Source organism: Sinohyriopsis cumingii, chromosome 3 (genome assembly GCF_028554795.1).
Source record: "Sinohyriopsis cumingii isolate HCF-2022 chromosome 3, ASM2855479v2, whole genome shotgun sequence".
NCBI classification, from domain to species: Eukaryota; Metazoa; Mollusca; class Bivalvia; order Unionida; family Unionidae; genus Sinohyriopsis; species Sinohyriopsis cumingii.
The window spans coordinates 143,602,001-143,621,979 of NC_142963.1; the positions used below are offsets into that span (position 1 = coordinate 143,602,001).

A 19,979-nucleotide genomic window follows, 5' to 3' on the forward strand; every position below is an offset into this window, starting at 1 on the left:
TGTGTTTGTGTGTGCATGTGTATGTCTGTCTTAGGAGAAAGACTGTTATGATACAGGTAAGAGTTATTTTTCCTCTCACCTAATCAGAGCATTGTATGCACGTAACAGAGTCCCAATCGGGATATCCTTGGTCATTACCGTCAATCCGAGAAAGAAATCTCATATGTAAGTCCACGCCAATGAGAACTATACTCTGAACTACTTTCGTTTCCATGGGACAATAAGGCGGCGGAAGGAGAAAAATTAAAATTGGAATATGTTCGCCCTTCGCTGTCGTATAATATGTGGTGTACTCTGGAAGAAGCGACTCTTCAAATCAATGTGTATTCCTACAACTACTTCGTTCATAGTTCCCTATAAAATACCTGCAAGCCAGAGGAATCAATTTAAACTGTAACCCTTGTGTCTGTTATAATTATCTTCTTTTTTTATAGCATGGATTGGCTGTCGGGATGCATTAATTCATTGCCGTTTCCCATTAATTTCTGACACATCAAGGAGAGCACGTATTGCCGTTTGTCCGTAATAAGTCTTATTGTTTTTTTTAATAAAATAATTAAATTTATTGAAATGAACTTTATGCTTCTAATTTATAGATACAAATAATCCTCATCAATTCTATTCCTCAATAAATTTGTGTTGTATTTTTCTCATGTAAGGACGATGACATATGGTCCTTTTGTTCTTGTTCTGTGAGGAATCGTTGGATTAAAAAAAATATTAAACAATACTGTTCAGAATTTCTACATGAAATTCAGTAGAACTTTCCCCGAGTTCATTGTGTTTGAGAAAAGTATCGAATTTGATATTAAATTTATTACATAAATAGATTACATCGAAATCGCAACCACATAACCCAATGATCTTCGTTTGCGAAAAAGTTCGCTATCTAGCATAGGGGAAGACTATACTTTGCTTGAATGTTGATATATGTTTGCAAAACGCAAAACTTGTTTTAAAAGAAAATTGATTATGTAATTGGATAATGTATATTTTATAATTCGCTGACACTTATGAAAGATTATGTTTTCATGCTAGATTTTAAGTAATTTCATGATAGGGTTGATGTAACAAAAAACTGAATACGGATTGAAAACAGCGGACGATACAACAGGCGTGTCAATCATCAAACTGGACTGGTTTTCTGTCTCAGCTCACCTCATTTCATCACAGAGTAAAGAACGGCAGATGACAAATACAGTTATAAGTGGGGTAGACGAAATGTCTCTGGTTTTCTAGGGTTTAACGCAATTTGTCACCACATGATAGACTATATATGGCGGCCAGCATATTTGGAAGAGGAAGAACCCGCGAAAACCCCAGGACGAACCACCGACCCATTGGACTCTAATGGCAAGCTTTCTCCAATACACACGGTATTCGAACCCAGACTCGAACTCAGGCAGACATAAGTGAGATGTGTGAGTGAATTGTAAAGCCGAGCTCCTTAAACCACTCGGCCACCTAGGGTAGAATGAATCAACATATTCTGATGATCATCCTTACATGAATTCCAGTCTATTCAACGGGGCTTATCATAATTAAGCTGTATCAAGCTTTGAATATCCTTTCCACCAGTATAAAGAATATTGTTATCAACCGGAGAACTGCTTGTTAATTGTACTTGATGGTGCAAGCCTCTCACACTGGTAGAAACAAGCAGGTCACACCTCAGCAATAACAGCACCCACAGGATCAATAAGAACCGCCATTTTACACAAAATCATATTTTATCCGTTGTTTATTACAGTAGTATTATTGGTTCATTGTTTATTAATGCTATTCTATTTTTTCTTAGTTTAAATTACATTCGGACTCTATGAGGTGTTGTTTTGTTTGCTTTCAGTTGTCCTTTGTATGTTAAAATCAAAGTATTTATGAACCTGTATTCTTACATTATTGGTCAGATTAAAAATTCTTTGACATGTACACCTTGTGGCTTTAGCTATATTTATATATTAGGGTTTCACGTTTTGTTTGGGTACAGGTATTTTATTTTTGTGTATCTCCCGCCCCCAACCCAAGTGTTTTTTTTATACTTGAGGTTGACAGTGGTTATTCATGTAAGAATAACGGTGACACGGTTTACTGAATGCACACATCTGTCGCAATACTCAGCCAAGCGGTTAAACACACGGGTTTATATTCTTCCATCGTGTCCCGGAAAACGTTTGCACACAAGAAACCTTGTTTGAAATTTATATTAAGTTTTCATAAAAGTGTATTTAATGGGATTGTCCTTTGATTTTATGACAGCAAACCGCTTAACATTTAGTTATTTGAGTATCATCACAATTTATGGCAAGGATTTGCTTATCTGTTTATTTGCTTCAATTTTAGACATATCACGAAATTAGGTTGGGAACGTTTAGCTAAAGTGCTGCAACTGTAAAATGCATCTGGCCAATAAATTGCAATAATAAAATATATTTTCAGGTACGTTCCACCATACATATTGCTCTGTATTGGTATGACTGGACTTCCGGTTTGCATGTTCCTGGTCCCGTCATGCATCACGTTTGCTGGTCTATTGATCAACCTACTGGTGATGGGTTGGTTCATGGGATGTATTGACACTATCGCCAACCTAAGAATGATCCTTAGATTCGGATCAAATGTGACGCCATTTCTTCAGGTGGGACTTTTTAGCTTAAGAAAAGTATTTTTTTAATAATATAATTGCAACATTCAGGTTGTAATTTGACAATTTAGTTATGAGGTTTTGTTTCATTGCTAATATACTTTATACAGAAATTAATATTTGTAACAAGTTCCTTGTAAATGATTGAGAAGTAGATTCGGAACAAGAGTGATAATTGCTCTTCATTTAAATTGGTGTTCGTGCTAAGATCGTAAAGCTACAGTTCCGCTTCGACAAATAAGATCTACTGAGAAGCTTTTTGAAATGAAAAACCATCTTTAAAAAGGATAACATATTTCTGTTACATCGAAAACCTCACATGATCATAGATTTTACTTCACGTCCTCAGTTATTATATTTTACTACACATCCTCAGTTATTATATTTATAACTTTGATCACACATCCTCAGTTATTATATTTATAACTTTGATCACACGTCCTCAGTTATTATATTTATGACGTTTAATACACATTCACAATTATTACATATATAACTTTCAGCACACATCTTCGGTTATTATATTTATAATCTTGACAAAACATCCTCAGTTATTATATTTATAACTGTTATTACACTTCCTCACTTACTATATTTATAGATCTTGCTACACATCCTCCTTTATTATATGGATAACTTTTTAACACATTCTCAGTTATTCTATTTAAATAACATTTGAAGCAGTGAAGTTGAAATAGTATTCCATTGCTCGCGTGACCTATTTAATAAAATATGCTTCTTCAGTTTTACATCTTTGTCGGTATTGCACGTGTTTAATTTAATTTAAAAAAAATCTCGCGCCAACAGATTCGAGAACTCAGCAAGGTAATCAAAAGAAGACTCGGATAATTTGATTACAGTAAAGTAAGGTCACACCAAGCCACAAGATCTTTAAAATCGCCTGTCTTTTATATCATTTAATTTGACATCAATATTAAATTACTTTATTTGTCTAATTAGGTTCTGACCTGGAATTCTTAACACTTGTTGAGTAACGGAATTATAATTTAAATGAAATTAAGTCTTTGAAAAATTTCAGTTCGCCTAAACGAAAGTCTTAAAAAGTGAAAGGAATATTTGATACCAGCAAATAAACCAGGCTGAAATGTTCATTAAGTTAAGAGCAGTGTTCATGTAGGTCACTCACGCACACATTAATTGAACAGATGGAATGAATATATGTACTGCTGACCTTTAGGTTTCCAGGTTCAGAAATATAGCTAATGAGCAACAACTTCTCCGACAGAGAATCAATCTAGAAATCCCACAATACGCTGACGCAGTCTATAGACAGACAATGGTGATCGGTGCATGAAATAAAGGCTTGTTCTGGACATCATTTCTGTAGAAAAGCCTTCAGGTTTTTGTCGGCCAATCAAAAAAGACAACTTTGTAAAGGTCACTTTTCATTGGCTGTAGAGGATGCTCAGTTGCGATCCCCCAGCTTAGAGTTAGGATCATATGGCCTCATGTCCCACCTCGAAGACGTAACTAATCTTGTTCTGTCCGATTTCCCTTCAACAGCGACCTTTCCTGTGGCCTAGTGGTTAGAGCATATGCCTCGGATGCGGGGGTCTCGGGTTCGAACTCTGGCCGAGTCATAACAAATACGTATAAAAATGGTACTAACAGCTGCCTCGCTAGGCGCTCAGCATTAAGGGGTTAGTGTTAGGGCTGGTCGGCCTGGTGTCAGGATAATGTGACTTGATGGAACATCATGCTACATGTCTGCAGCATGATGTCCCAGTGCTAGACTCACTATAAACTGCCACATAGTAGCGATATGACTGCAGAAAATGTTAAAGCTACGTTAAAAACCAAAATCTCTCTCTCTCTCTCTCTCTCTCTCTCTCTCTCTCTCACACACACACACACACCTTCAGAGCTGAAAGTGCTTGTTAAACAACTAAGTCGTGGTCGAATTCGCGATACTGAAGGTGTCATTTACAATTCTCTTTGACATACGACAAGGAGTGTATCTTAACAGCATACAATAAGTGGGTATTAGATTTCAAAATCGGGTGACACATGTTTGAATCGGAGTCAGAATTAGAAAGGTAGGGCAAATTATTGTGGGTTTAAACTTATAATGCAAGAAACTAGGATAAATCGGTACAAGAGATCATAGGTGTTATCCTACATACTGGTGCAGGAAACATCTTCACAATTTATCGTCTGGAAAACTCTCTTAAGGTACGAAAGAGAATCGAGACCATTAGTGATTTATAATAACAAAAATAACCGAAGGGAAAATAAAATCATCTTTTTAAATTAAATAGTGTAATTTTACTTGGACATTATACGACTCTCTCTGTATGTCGCTTACGACTTTAATCAGTATATGCACCTGACAGTTTTACAATGCTTTCTTTTTTCTTTTTTAGGCTATGCATTTTGGATATGGTCTTGGCGCCTTCCTTAGTCCCATGATTGCCTCTCCATTCTTATTGAACATCGATTGTTCGCCATTCATAGATGGCTACACGGTTGAACCTCAGGTTTCCAGTCAACGAATCGTCAATGTTTCGCAAGCAATTGCCCCACAGCTTAAAAAAGTAATGAGAGCGGTCCATCTTAGTCACTCCCGGGAGGCTTTCTACATTCTTGGTTGCATTCAGGTGCGTGCGTTTTGGCTTTTATGAAAACGTGTGCGTGCTATAGGAGCACGAGTGAGAGCTGAATGATACAAAATTCGTTTAAAGTGGGTCAGCAATGATAATGATAGATTGTGTTATAATACAAAACGCTGTGACGTGCAACTGTAAATTGCACTCATATGGAGACCAGTCCATCTTGCCACTTCCCTGCCTATCTATCTACTTCCTAAGTACAGCACTAATAATTTCATTGTACATTGTTGTGTGTGTGTGTGTGTGTGTGTGCGTGCGTGCGTGCGTGCGTGCGCGTGCGTGTGCGTGTGTGTGTGTGTGTGTGTGTTAAAGGGCAGGAATGAAGACTGTGATAAGTCTCATATGAAATAAAATGGGTCAATGTATGCGTCCAGCAGTTAGCGATCTGACTGTCTGGTTTTCAGTTCGTTTCAAACAATGTCGTTTCTTTTCAGCTTCTTATTACACTGGCAGTTTTGACTGTGGTAGTTTTGGAAAGGAAGTGGGGTGTAGTCTTCGGCAGCTCGAGTCCGCGACACAGTTTCCATGACACGAGTCACCAATCCCCAGGCAATAATCTGACCTCTAATCATTCCTTTCTTTTATCTTTTTTTTTCTTCATTTGGTCTTTTCTTTCTTGAACTTTCTTATTGTATTTATATTGTTTGTCTCTGTGTTCTTTCTGTTAACAAAAGCTTTTTCAGCTGATGTCGCAGTTCAAGGGAAAGAAATCTCACTAGTAAATGTAATAAATAATATATATTTATTAATATGTTAAATTTAATTTCAAAAGTACGACCCTGAAGACGAAATTATATTAACTGTATTAATTTTAATGCAAAAAAATAAAAGTTTTTCACGCAACCGAAACAATGAATCTCAGATATGTGTGGATGATTTTACACGAAACTATAAGAAAAGAACATACATTGCATGGGGAAAAGCACTGAACAACTGGCCCCACTGGTTTTTGGAAGATATGTTTAGTGTAACAATAGCAGTAACACTATTATTTCGTTTTATATCTGATCATTCTATTATTATGATAAAGCAAAATGAAATATTACTAATGAGAGGAACAGACGATACTGCAAACGCAATAATCAACTTTTAAGAGGTAAATAATTTTAAATGCTATTCAAGAAGTTTCAGCTATATATACAGCTGAAATAACCAATAGTGATTTTCAGTCATGAGTATGCGAGTTACTGCATATAGTCTAATGAAAAGGTCATCTGTTTTAGAAACATTAATGATAAGGGGAAATACTATCAAATTTTCTATAACCATGAAAAGAAAATGGTCGAGAAAGAATGAATTAGAAAATAATATAAAAATATTGAAAGAAGAAGTATACAATATTTTAAAATACTTAAATTGAGGAAGAAGGAAATGAATACTCAAGAACAAACACAAAAAAAAAAAATAAAAAAAAAAAATAAACAAAACAACCAACTCCAAAAAAAACCCCATTCAATAAGAGGTTGATACTACGATCAGTTGCCATTCTTGTTTTGAGCTTTGAAATTATACAGAAACTTTGTAAATAAATAACATATCAATTAACTGATGACGATAAAAATCAACATTTTGAAACAGGTTATTTTACAGCAACAACATGTTTTTGTATAATACATTATGCGGCAAAAATATAAATATAGAAGATTATAACATCGAGGATGAATAATTGGAACCAAATACTGTGAAATTGGACGACATAACTGCACACACTCGTGAGGAATCAATCACTAACGAAAAATTAGTCAAAAATGTTAAAATAAAGCAAAATAGAAATAATCCTGACGACTGATTTTTTATTTTTAAAATGAAAAACGATATCGCATGGTTTAAAATGAGATTAATAAATAATGATTCTAGGACTAGGTCACTCTCGATGCTTAAAACAGGAATAATTACTTGTTTAACAAACTCTAAGAAAATTAGATTTATAAGGAAGTAGATATCCACACCACTTTTCTGCAGAATATTGCATCTTCCTGCATAGCTAATACAATTAAAGCAGTACAAGATGCGTTAATTAATGAGGATCGAAAGGGTTAGGTATGCGTATTGGAGGATCGAAAGGGTTTTATACGAGGTAGGGTACAAGAGAAAATGTAAGAGTTGTCTATGACTTACTTTTCGAATGTAGTTAAATATACACAAACTGGTATTGTGTACTGATTTCGAAGAGATTTTTGATGCTATTTCTTGGACAATTATGTTCAAAACACTTTGTTTTTGTAATTTTGCTCAAGGGATACAATTATTTAAAGGTGGTTCTGCTCCTGTATTAAACAAAATGGTTTCATGTCTGATTTCATCCATTTAAAAAGAGGTGACTGGCAAGGAGACCTGATTTCGACATACGTTTTTATTCTTGATGTAGACATTCAGGACAGATAATTATAAAAAAATAGCACACAATAAAGGATATTACTCTCAACTGTAATTAATACAAATTCAGATAATCAGCCAGTGAAGGGTCTTATTGTCAATGATAACTAATAAAAATTTAGTCAGCAAAGTGTATTACTGTCAATGGTAATGAATAAAAATTCAGATAAACAGTCAGTAAAGTGTATTACTATCGTTATGTATTTTTATTTTGTCTTGTGTCTTTATTTTTCTCATTGATTATATGTTATGTATATTTATATTGTGTGACTGAATTTGATCAGTAATTGAGTTTAGGGCCTACCTGATTACTCACAACTTTTTGACAAACAACAATTACATTGATAATACTTGTCTATGATTTTAGATTATATTTTAAGATGATTATTAATTGGCGGTAAACATGCTTACTGATGTTGAGTTTAAGGTCTAGCTTTTCTGTATAGAAATTAAGAATATCATTCAAGCAAGTTGTTACGAAATTTAATGGGAAAATTACCCTCATACTGGGTCTTTTATTGTGTCATATCTTTATAAATAAATTGTTGTTTACTTCAGAATTATTCATTCCTATCTTAACATCCGAAGTGGAGTCAGTTTTATTATTGTGTTCAATATTATTCGCGGGGATCTACTTATTTAAATTATTCGCTGGAATTACAAATATTCATTCATGGACTATATCACTATTTTGCGATTACTGGGATTTCATTCAAACACATTTTGGATTATATCATTGTAATACAGCAAGATTGTTAGCACATCACCACATTCCATGCTATTGGTACATCAGCACATTCAGAATTGGAATTCGCAACTGAAATTCATTTGGAACTCAGTTTTTGGATTTCTGATAGAGTTTTTAAAACTGTTTGGGATTTAACTTACAATAAAATAAGTTGTTGGTTTTTTACATTTTTAATTTTGTATTCTAGGGAAATAAATAAATTATTGAATTTTACAAAACTCGTTGGTTTTAGCTCTTTTCTTAGCTTTTCTTAGTATTAACTTAGCTTAAGACCATAGGGTCGTGACACTGTCAAAGGTAATTAATACAGATTCAGATAACCAGTCAATAAACGATATTACTGCCAATGGTAATTAGTACACATTCAGCTAACCAGCCAATAAAGGGTATTACTCCCAATGGTAATTAGCACACATTCAGATAACCAGCCAATAAAGGGTATTACCGCCAATGGTAATTAGTACACATTCAGATAATCAGCCAATAAAAGGTATTACTGCCAATGGTAATTAGCACAACCAGTGCCGACTAGGGGTGTGTGTGTGCAACCGGGGCGTCAGCCCTAAATGGGGTCCGAGCCGAACAACACTTTTTAATTTTATAAAAGAAAATTTTTGAACAAGAACTAGGAGAGGCCTGGGTGTTTCTTACCCCCAGGGCATGTGATCGCTCTCTATGGCCCTGGGCACCATTTCAGATAACCTGTCAATAAAGGGTATTACTGCCAATGGTAGTTAATACAAATTCAGGTAACCAGTCAGTAAAGGGTATTAATGTTACTGATAATTGATACAAATTCAGATAACGAGTTAGTAAAGGTTTACAGATACACAGCCAGTAAAGGTATTGCTGTGACTGATTATTAATGCAAATTCAGATAACCAGCCATTGAAGTTATTACTGTCAATGATAATTAATGCAAATTCAGATGACCAGTCAGTTAAGTTATTACTGTCAATGATAATTAATGCAAATTCAGATAACCAGTCAGTTAAGTTATTACTGTCAATGACAATTAATACAAATTCAGATACCCAGTCAGTAAAGGTATTACTGTCAATGGTAATTAATAGAAATTCAGTCAATATTGTAAATGACATGCAGCTATTTCTTGACGGTGGAGAAGAATCTGTTCGCAACGGGTTTTAAACTTTAAATAAATTCTAAATAATGTCGGGGTTAAAATCAATATCGAAACATACAGAACTCATTCGGGTGATCTTTGCCAGCAAAGGATATTAAACTTGCGAAATTGTTAAATCAGACTAGTACAATAATATGTTACACGACACCTTGACGAAAACAAATGTTAAATTAGACTGGGACAAAAGTGCTTTAACAATGTTGATATTTAGAACATGACAAATTGATATATGGGAAACCGAAAGCGCATATTAACAGAAACTTACAAGTTGCTAAAAATTTGGGAAGAATGAAAAACTATTCTTTATGATCAAGTAAATATTATCAATCATTATCAGAATTCTAAATTGACTCATTTATTTATATTCTTATTACGAATGTATTGATATCCTTATTACGATTTATTGATATCCTTATTATGCATTTATTGATATCCTTATTGCGCATTTATTTATATTCTTATTACGAATGTATTGATATCCTTATTACGATTTATTTATATCTTTATTATGCATTTATTGATATCCTTATTACGCATTTATTTATATTCATATTACGCATTTACTGATATCCTTATTAAGATGCGCATTATATTCTTATTACGCATTTATTTATATCCTTATTACGCATTTATTTATATTCTATGGGGCCATCCATTTAGTACGTACGCAAATATCTGGCAAAACTTGACCCCTCCCCTCCCTTTACACATGCGTACGTTTTTTACACACCCCACCTACGTACGTACGCTTGACGCACCCCCTCCAATTGTATAGAACGGCCTATATTTAATCCACGCAGAAACGATCAAGGATTAATAATATTAACGTATTTAATAAAGTAGATAGTCCACCGACGTTGAATGGCTGGCTGCATCAAAGAAATAAGTTGCGTAACTTTAAAAAGTTTGTCTAGTGTCCGCTAAAATTCAAACGCAGACTGAATACAGTCGAACAGGTTACGTACCTGACTAACTTATTATCGAGGTTTCACCGCCCCCCACCCCGTTTCCTATCCGAACGTACATTATCAGTAGACCCCCCCCCATACGCAAGCGTATACATTGGGGTTACCCACCTACCCCACCGTGCGTACGTACTAAATGGACGGCCCCTTACCCAATCAACCTTGAGACCTAGCTTCTGCTTTGGAAAAGAAAATTTTTAAATTTATCTGAACTTCAGAGCATAATAAAATAAATAGGGAGGTAGACTGTCATAATTACCAAGAAGTTACTAAAACATTTAAATTAAAATGGCTAGGAGAAATTTTAAAGGGTAATCAAAAATAGTCAAAAAATTTAAAGATTGATTTAATAATATCTAATAGAAATGGAAGTTCTTTCGTAGAACAGTTGCGGATAATGCCTACAACAAGAAAATTTGTAATGACGTGTCAGACGTCTGGTCAGAATTTATTGAAACGCTTGAGGTCAAAGATTTTGGTGGATATGTTATTTTCACCTCTGTGGAACAATACTAATGTGGAATGATACTAATGTGGAACAATATTAATGTGGAATAATACTAATGTGGAATAATATTAATGTGGAACAATACTAATGTGGAATAATCTGCAGATTTTTATATACTAGTTGAGATAATGCTGTAATCCATGATGTAGATGACATATTTAATCCTTAATAATAAATGCAAACATTAGCGCCCATTTAATGCTTAAGCACTCATCTCTCTTTTGCTCAAGTTTACGAAAAGCATTTATAAACTAAAATCATCATTCGCCAAGTGCATGTTCCGAAAAACTAGATCAGGGGTCTCAAACACGTGGTGTCATGAGAGAAAACAAAGGTGGTAATGTCCTTGGGCCATAGAAAACGCCATCATGAGGACCTCAACGTGGTTTGAGTTTGAGAACCCTGAACTAGATGATTTCTTTTTGTCTAGCCGGCCTTGGAGGATGGTCGACATAGCAATTATTTTGGAATAAGTTTGCGTGTGCGTCTGTTCGTCTGTCAACAACCTATATTAACCTGAATGTTTATTTTTATACTCTAGCAATGCGGTCACTTTATAAAGTACGGTTGACTACCGTGTCATACTTGGTATCTGGATATATATTGATGTGTAGAACACTAATGAGCCAGAAGATTTAAGGAATGGACTCTACATTTAAGTCATGGTCAGATTCTCGCTTGGAAGCAGAAAAAAAGAAAGCCACCCCCACTCACAGAAACTTTGACATAATAATCTGCGTAGGTTCAAGTTTCGGCTCGACCATCGTAGGTATATGAGAAAGCAGGCTGGTAGCTTCTCGTGGGTCAATGGTCTTCCTGGGTTCTTCCACCACCATATATGCTGGCCGCTATGTGTAGCATATAATGTGCTGAAAACAGCATTACATACCACAAAAGAAACTTTGGAAAAAGCTTTTCAGAACATAAAAAGCAAGCTTGGTTTAATGGTGGTCTAAATGCCCATTCGTGCATTACCTTACATTTGTCTCGATTCGTACATAGGCCCTAGATCTAATAATCTGATATGGAGCGTGTTTTGACGCTCAGACTAGGTGTGTGCGTGATCTCTGACTACAGGTGTGTTTTTGCTCCCAAATCAGAGCTGAATATTGATGCACTGAGATGGGGGTGGGGTGGCCTTCTGACTACTGGTGCGTTTGATCGCTTAACCAGGGTTTGTTTTGACTCTTTGAGCAGGGGTGCGCTTTGATTCTCTGACTAGGAGTATTTTCTGGCATTCTCGCCACGTGTGTTTGATGCTCCAATCACTGGCGTATTTTTGGCGCTTTGAACACGGGGGTATTTTGGCCGTCTGATCACATGTGTTTTAGCTCTCTGACAAGCGATTGTTTTTTCAATCTGACCAGCGTTGTGTTTTGGTTGTTTGGGAGGGGGATTGTTTTCGCGCTCTGAACACGGGTGAATTTGGCACTCTGACCATAGGCATGATTTTGACACTCTGTTCTTGTACTCTGACAAGAAGTGTCTGTTTCAACCACTTATCAATCAGACAGATACCAATTTGTTCACACACAAAACAACCAAGAAGAAAAATCGATTTCGCCTGTCTGCCATCTTGTGACAGTACGTAAGCTATGGCAAAATAGAAAGGCCCTGTTTTCCGCATTCTTGCTTCTATTAAAGAGAGTTCAAAGTCGGTTACACTTTGGTTGAACGACATCACATGATCACAACCAAGGTTGCCAAGACGCGTGATACTGACCAAATTGAAACGTTTCAACGTACGGAGCTTTGATCAGCAGTTATTTTTCACAGGATTCTTAGATTGCTAAATGCAGCAATAATGTTTCTTCTTAAAGAAAACTTTAGGTGAGTCAGATATGCATAAAACTTTTTATTGTTTCGTCTTTGGCATAGTAAGAATGTTAAAATTATCATTCTAAAGAATTTTCAGTCTTTTCCGTAGGCAACTAATTTCAGGACGCCACGCCATGAAGCAGGCATGCGCAATGTAGAACCCCGACATGGTTTTATCCGCTTGTTACTGCGTCGGTTGTGGCTTTAAAAATTGTTGATTCGGTTCGCCCCTGGGGAAGTTGCACATGCCTACCATAAAGGGTAACTATAAATCATTTTAAGACAGAGGTTTGGCCCATATATTGTCAATTTAACTAAAAGTAGAAACACTCCTGTTATTGGTATACTTACAAAAAATATTCCAAAAATGAATGTGTTTTTTTGAGTTTCTTTAACGGTTTAATTAGAGCTGTATCCAATTTATGATTTGTAGGGTTTACACTAAGATCGCAAGTTTTACATGCATTGTAGTAAAAGTACATTTTTCAGTTTGCGGGATTTCTTCTCCTGTAAGAGTTGTCATGGGTTGAAATCATCATTTAAACAACGCAGAATGCAGTTGACATTACCCATTCAGAATAAGAAATTCAAATAGAAATAGTAAAATAAAATTCATCACTGGAACGATATTAATCAATTTTTATTAAGTTCAATATAACTATAAAACAATTGGAAAACTTCTCTGTTTTGAAGTTATTATTTTCATCATGGAATCCAAAGAAACTTGCCAAGATGATGGGATGAAAAGAAGGAAATGATTGCTTTCCTTTAAAATATTGTGCTTTTATAAAATAAATAATTAAATAACTAATTTTGATTCCAGAAGCAACAGAGTTTCAGGAATATAGAGGAAGTAAAACTTTGGCACGTTTATGTGGCTGCGGAAGAAAGGAGGTGGTTGTTATAACAGTTCTCACATCAGCGTCACTATTTATCTACGATGGATTACAGGTGAGTCGGAATTTTGTTACAACCTGAAGTTCTTGGAAATTTCCGTCATCGTGTAAGTAACCTCGCAGGTTTAGGGCGCAGTGCAATGTGCGACTTTCAAACGTTTTGTTCGTTGGAAGAACACCTCATTCTAAGTCATTATGCAAATCCGGAATGCTCAATGGTCTTCTGTTAACCTAATTTAAATGAACGACATATACAACTGTTAAAGAAGAAATTCAAAATGGCGAGAATCCGAGATAAACTACTTCCCAGCTGGCGGTCTCACCAGACGTAATATACAGCAAGATGAATTCAGCCACTTTCTTGTAGTATCGTATATTCTTGTTTTACCCCAATTTTCAAGGGATTCGTAAAAAGTAACGGAATATAAAGAATTGTGAAGACTTGGAACAGAAACGTATCGTCATCTTGTAATCTTCTAGTCACCAAAGTTCAACGCAAAAGTGACTGTAATGAAAACTCATACGAAGCTGACTCCTATTTAGTCAGGGGAGCACACACCTTCAATGAACTGATACATAAGCAACTTTCCAGTGCCGGTCCTTGTTTGCACAAATACCTGTCACTCAAATACACTGTGATAGCTTCCCTCTGGTATATAGTCATATATTCGATGTTAAACTTCCAAAGTATCATATTTAAGTCAATTGCCCTCACCATTGTCGGCCGATGTACAATGCACCACGCTATTGGTTAATTGGCGTTACATACTAAGGGAGGCAACTCATGAAATCCAATAGAGGTAGCAAGGAAAAAGTACCAATATATCTGTTCCATCCGCCAACGTGTAGATAGGTTTGTCATATCGGAACCTTGGCTAGCGAAGATGCCTGTATCACAGGAAAGCAGTCTGAGTCTAAGACTGTCGTAGTCTCGTTCAACCAGACTATCGTGTTGCGCCGTGAGATCCCTGCTAACGAGGGTATGGTAAAAGTTCAATGACCTGTTACCAATAGAAGGCGCTACAGTAACACTTGGCAGAATTAAATCTTCAAAGGCATTGTCAAGAAAATCATAGCTTGACATTACTTCGTAATTAAAACGTTTCACAGAGCCTTTGTAACAAGCATTTCCACTGGCTAAAATCTCATCATATCACGCAAAAAGCTATTGATTATTGGTTCACTATTCGGATGTACTTTTTGTATTGGCCTTTATTGCTATTTAGATGGACTTATTCTATTGACCTTTATTGCCATTCTGATAGACTTATTGGCTTTTATTGCCATGTGGATGGACTTATTTGTATTGATTTGTATTGCCATTTAGATGGACTTATTTTTATTGCCATTTTGACGGTCTTATTTGTATTAATTTGTATTACCACTTATATGGACTTATTTGTATTGATTTGTACTGCCATTTAGATGGACTTATTTGTATTGCCATTTAGATGGACTTATTTGTATTGATTGTTTTTTTACCCTTTTCAGTCGTCCTATGCTGATTACATTTACTCATACGCCTTGAAAAACGTCAACGAACTGGAACGAAAAGAAGGTGCCATTCTTAATTCCTGTTTCTGGGTATGTATTTTTTCTTTGTCTTTAAATTTGTAAATACCCAGATACAAAAAACCTGGGTCAGGTAAAAAAAAGTGGAGATTTCTTTACAAAAAGCCTGGATCAGTTGATAGAGCTGAGATTTTCTACAAAAAATCATGGCTTACGTCAAGGAGTTGATACATACGCACGGAATGTGACAGTGAACATACATTGGAATATTCCACCGTATTGATCAATACTTGTCTAATTTATTTCATAGTCATCTTTGGTCCACCAATGGCAGAGGTGTGGCTGATCAGTTTTTAAAACCCTCCAATTAAAACTGGCTAATGTACCACCTCAGGGCGTTACGTACATATAAAACATCAGGGTGTTACGTACATATAAAACATCAGGGCGTTACGTACATATAAAACATCAGGGCGTTACGTACATATAGAACATCAGGGCGTTACGTACATATAAAACATCAGGGCGTTACGTACATATAAAACATCAGCGCGTGTGCATACAGCACACTTTCTCTTTTAGTCAATGTGTATATTCATAAACAAACATCATGTAGAACTGTAATTAAGTTGTTTTTTGTGTGAATATTTTGAATTATGTGTATGTGTGTGTGTATATGTATGTATGTGCGAGGTGTGCCCGTATGTGCATGTTTGCTTCGGGATGTGTGCGATCGCATTTGTGTGTACGGTGCAGAAAAATAATTTCATATTTTGCGAAATTTGTACATCCGTTTTGGAATGATGCTCTGATAGGGTTCTCTGATGAAAACTCTCACAATCATCATCTGGTCTTAAATAAAAGTTATCTAATGTCCAGTTAATATGTTTTGAAATCTTACAAAAATAATAATGTTATTGTTTCACGCAAAGATTAGTGTTGATTGACTCAAATCAAAATAGATAACCACGTTGTCCAACCCATCCTTGGCATGTAGTTTTGTAAACTTCTTTAGTGCACATACCCTATATCGTGATTTAAAAAAAATATTTATGCAAAGTTGGTTTATATCATACAAAACTAGTTTTGAATGATAGGGAAATAAATACAGCAACCATATAAAGTATTTTCTCACTGATATGAATTATATATATTTAAATGCAATATACATATATAGAAATGACGAATTTTCCCCAGCATTTGTTGTGCATGAATCTGAGAGAACACTTCCGGTTTAACAAATATATCACCATCGATCTGATATTTAATTTTGCTTTGCCTGTAGTACTATTTGAACATTTTGTTTTCTAAGACACCCGAGAAACCACGTAGAACAAAAAGCATCACATATACAGGTAGTTTCTTTTCCGTGTTAATGGATATCCTCCCCCTGTTCTGGAAATACATTTAAGACTTTCATCGTCAGACAAAAACTTAGATTCTCGCGAAATCCGAAATCTCGGAGGTTAAATTAAGACAGAATTTCAGTTTTCAGCCAGTAATTAGCAACTTTTAAGCATCATCAGCATCATCGTCTAAAAAGATGACGGAGATATGAGCTTGCTGAATTTTGGGAACAACTTCCCCTGATCCCACCAGCACAAAACAAACCAACAAAACTAATAACTGAATCACATGACTACCAGTGATGAGACATAACAAGCGCTGATAGTTCTAATTTCTTTCTCATTGATCCACATTAAATTTGTCTTAATCCCCGCTACCAAAGGACAGCTTCCATCGAAAAAGATAAGTTTGTCTTTAATCATTGTGGTCTGACACAACGTAATGCCTAAGGTTAATTTAAAGTATGGTTTATCTCTACAAAAACTAAAATATTACAGCTGTATTTAAACATGACATTGCAATTCTTTATGTGGCCATACCTGTCTGAAAATAAAGAAGCATAACATTGTTGGTTTAAATAAAAACTCGGAAAAACTCGATTATTTTTACGTTTTAAAATGTGTACCCTGCTCATACAGCAACATTGTCCGATGATGGTCACGTGGGCAGATATATCAAACTTACAAAATAAGTTATCAATCGGGAAAATAAAAAATAAAATGATGTCCCGGAGAAGTCCATCGTGTGTTTCATTGCTTGTCTAAACAGCCATATTTTCTTGTTTTTCATACATTTTTGTGTTGTTATGCTAAACTTGTTTCATTTTAGGGCACCTTCGCCTTGGGACGCTTGATAGCTATCGTCATGGCAACAAATTTTTCAGCCAAGTTTATGCTCATCTGTAACATAGTAAGTACTTTTGCACGTGAAATGTTGTAAGTGGTGTAACATGAAGCATTTCCTTTTCTTAAAGGCCGAGACACCGTGGTAAAAGAGGAAATATTCACCAGCGGTCGATCTAAATTTGCCTGTTTTCAAAGAATATTGCTTCTCAACCGGGTCTGATTGGTCAATTCTAACTAGGTATAGAGGGGAAATAATTACCCTGTAAATACGTGTACCGCCAGATCATTCGACAGCTATCATATTTTTTTAATTTTATATCTATAGATCGCGTATACCGTTTGTTACTCATCGCTATTTCTTGACCTATTGGTGGATTTTCAGAACTCGGCCATTAATAAAAATTCAATTTAATCCTTGACAAATATTGCCAAGATCAAAATACATCCTATATCATTAGTAACCATAACTTTTTTCCCGCTCCGGATATGCTGCATTTATGTAGGCCCACCTTATTTCACCTAATCTAGCGAATGATAAAAATGATTGACGAGAAACATATTTTTATGGGTATGCACAAAGACTGAACCTTACCTTACCGCTTGGGTGATAATGAATTATCGAATTCCACATAAACAACAAGGAACACTTGTTGTCTCTGTGGTGAACAACGTAATGCAAAATATATGCATACAGCATGCAGTCCTTTATTATTTACAAGAGCTTGATTTCAGAGACATGGGTCGAATCGAAAAGTTTGCGATTTAGTCAAGAAGGATTCTGGTGTATGCTCTACACTCTAAATGTGACGACCCACGAAATCCAGATTCTTAGTATCTTCTTTTTTTAAATTGAAGGTTAGGGAGAATTTGCGGGAGTGGGGGTGGAGGGGACGAGAGAGCATGCGAGCTTCTTATATCATCGTACACGGAATCTGTTGACTAAACGAATAATTTTCTTCGTGTTCTATGATTAGTCTGACATGACCAGATTCATAATTAATTATTACATGTTTTTGTGGGTTGTGAAGGCTTGGAGCTTTCCCTCCCTTTTACCACACACACACACACACACACACACACACATTTTGTTAGGCATCGGTAAGACTAGAACATTGAACATATATCGTGACGTGGATTTGTTTGCGTATGAATCTACACTTCACAGTCAGGTAGACTTGTCGTGAACATTTACCTACGCGTATCCAATATTAATCCATAAAAACTAGTACATTATTTGGTCCATAAAACTAGTACATTGTTTGGTCCTTAAAACTAGTACAATACTTGGTTCATAGAACTAGTACATTATTTTGGTCCATAAACTAGTACATTATTTGGTTCATTTGGCGACCTTGGTTTGACAGTTCCTTATCTAAAACTGGGTGACATTTCCCTATCCAACATTTTGTAATTTTGATTATAAGTGTACGCATATTTTTGTCACAGGAGGATTAGTGATTTGCATAAACTTTACACTTAAACGTGTGATAGGGCTTAAAACGTACGTTACATAAGAACAGCCAATATGTTAAGCACAAAATCCAAAATATTTGCTGGCTTTGACACAGAAGAAACATTCATTTAGAAAGGGCCATTTTATGACTTTTTCACTTAGGAAGGAATTAAATCAACATTGATCTAACTATAATCTCAACCATATATGTCGTATTTTAAAGCATGCCCCCACCCCCCTTTCTGAATCCGCTTTCTTAAGAATCACAAGATCTTGTCAGATGTCGTTCAAATATTTACATTGCAATATATATGTGACATGCAGATTTTTCTCAGACTTGAGGTTCTTCCGATTACTGTTATCGGTATAAATGTCAAACACCTGTAGACATGAGTATGTGGTCCCGGTAGCAACATCATTATATCTGGTTGACACACATGATCTTTGTACTGACAAACAACAACATACAAAGGTCATGGATCTGAAACCTGCAAATGTCAGGTTGTTGCCATTGTTGTTACCGTTACGAAGGTCATTTGTGTCATTGACTTGCTGACTTGAGGATCTGCGGTTGTTGTTACTAGCACCTAGGTCACGAGTGTAAAAATAAAAAATGCAGACATGAGGCTCTTGCGGATGCTGTAAATGGTGTAAATGTTATGGGTGTCACAAACCTTCATACTTGAGGCTCTTGCGAATGCTGTCACTGGTGCAAAGGGAATGGATGTCAAACCTTCGCAGGTCTGAGGTTCTTGCAATTGCTGGCACCAGAACAAAGTTCACAGGCAGCGAACATTTTCAAATGTTAGACTCTTGCGATTGTTGTTACTGGTACAAAGATCATGGGTGTCCAAGAATGCAGACTTGCAAGTTCACTTCGTTTCACAAAGTCACGCATTGTATGTATTTTATTTGTCTTATAATTGCCGGAACGGTAAGATATTGTTGAGAATGAAAAAATGTTAGAACGCTATTTCTGGCATTTTTATGTAAATGTACAACCGATTTTGCAAAATGTGCTAATGATGTGGCAAATAGTAATAGCAAGCTTTCATGGGTCACACCTTGTGCCGTCTTCGTTTATCTGTGGATTAAG

At 35.7% G+C, this 19,979-nt stretch overlaps 1 protein-coding gene across 2 annotated transcripts in view; it reads left to right on the forward strand.

The window, feature by feature from the left end:
• The window catches only part of LOC149804008 (solute carrier family 60 member 1-like), a 150,300-nt gene that overhangs the window by 118,810 nt on the left and 11,511 nt on the right, over nt 1–19,979 (forward strand). For both annotated transcript variants that reach the window (XM_089953885.1, XM_089953886.1), the window contains 6 exons: nt 2,437–2,635; nt 5,026–5,259; nt 5,706–5,820; nt 13,654–13,781; nt 15,218–15,310; nt 17,414–17,494. In XM_089953885.1, the coding sequence (XP_089810011.1) occupies nt 2,437–2,635; nt 5,026–5,259; nt 5,706–5,820; nt 13,654–13,781; nt 15,218–15,310; nt 17,414–17,494 (850 nt within the window). The remainder of the gene's footprint in view (nt 1–2,436; nt 2,636–5,025; nt 5,260–5,705; nt 5,821–13,653; nt 13,782–15,217; nt 15,311–17,413; nt 17,495–19,979) is intronic.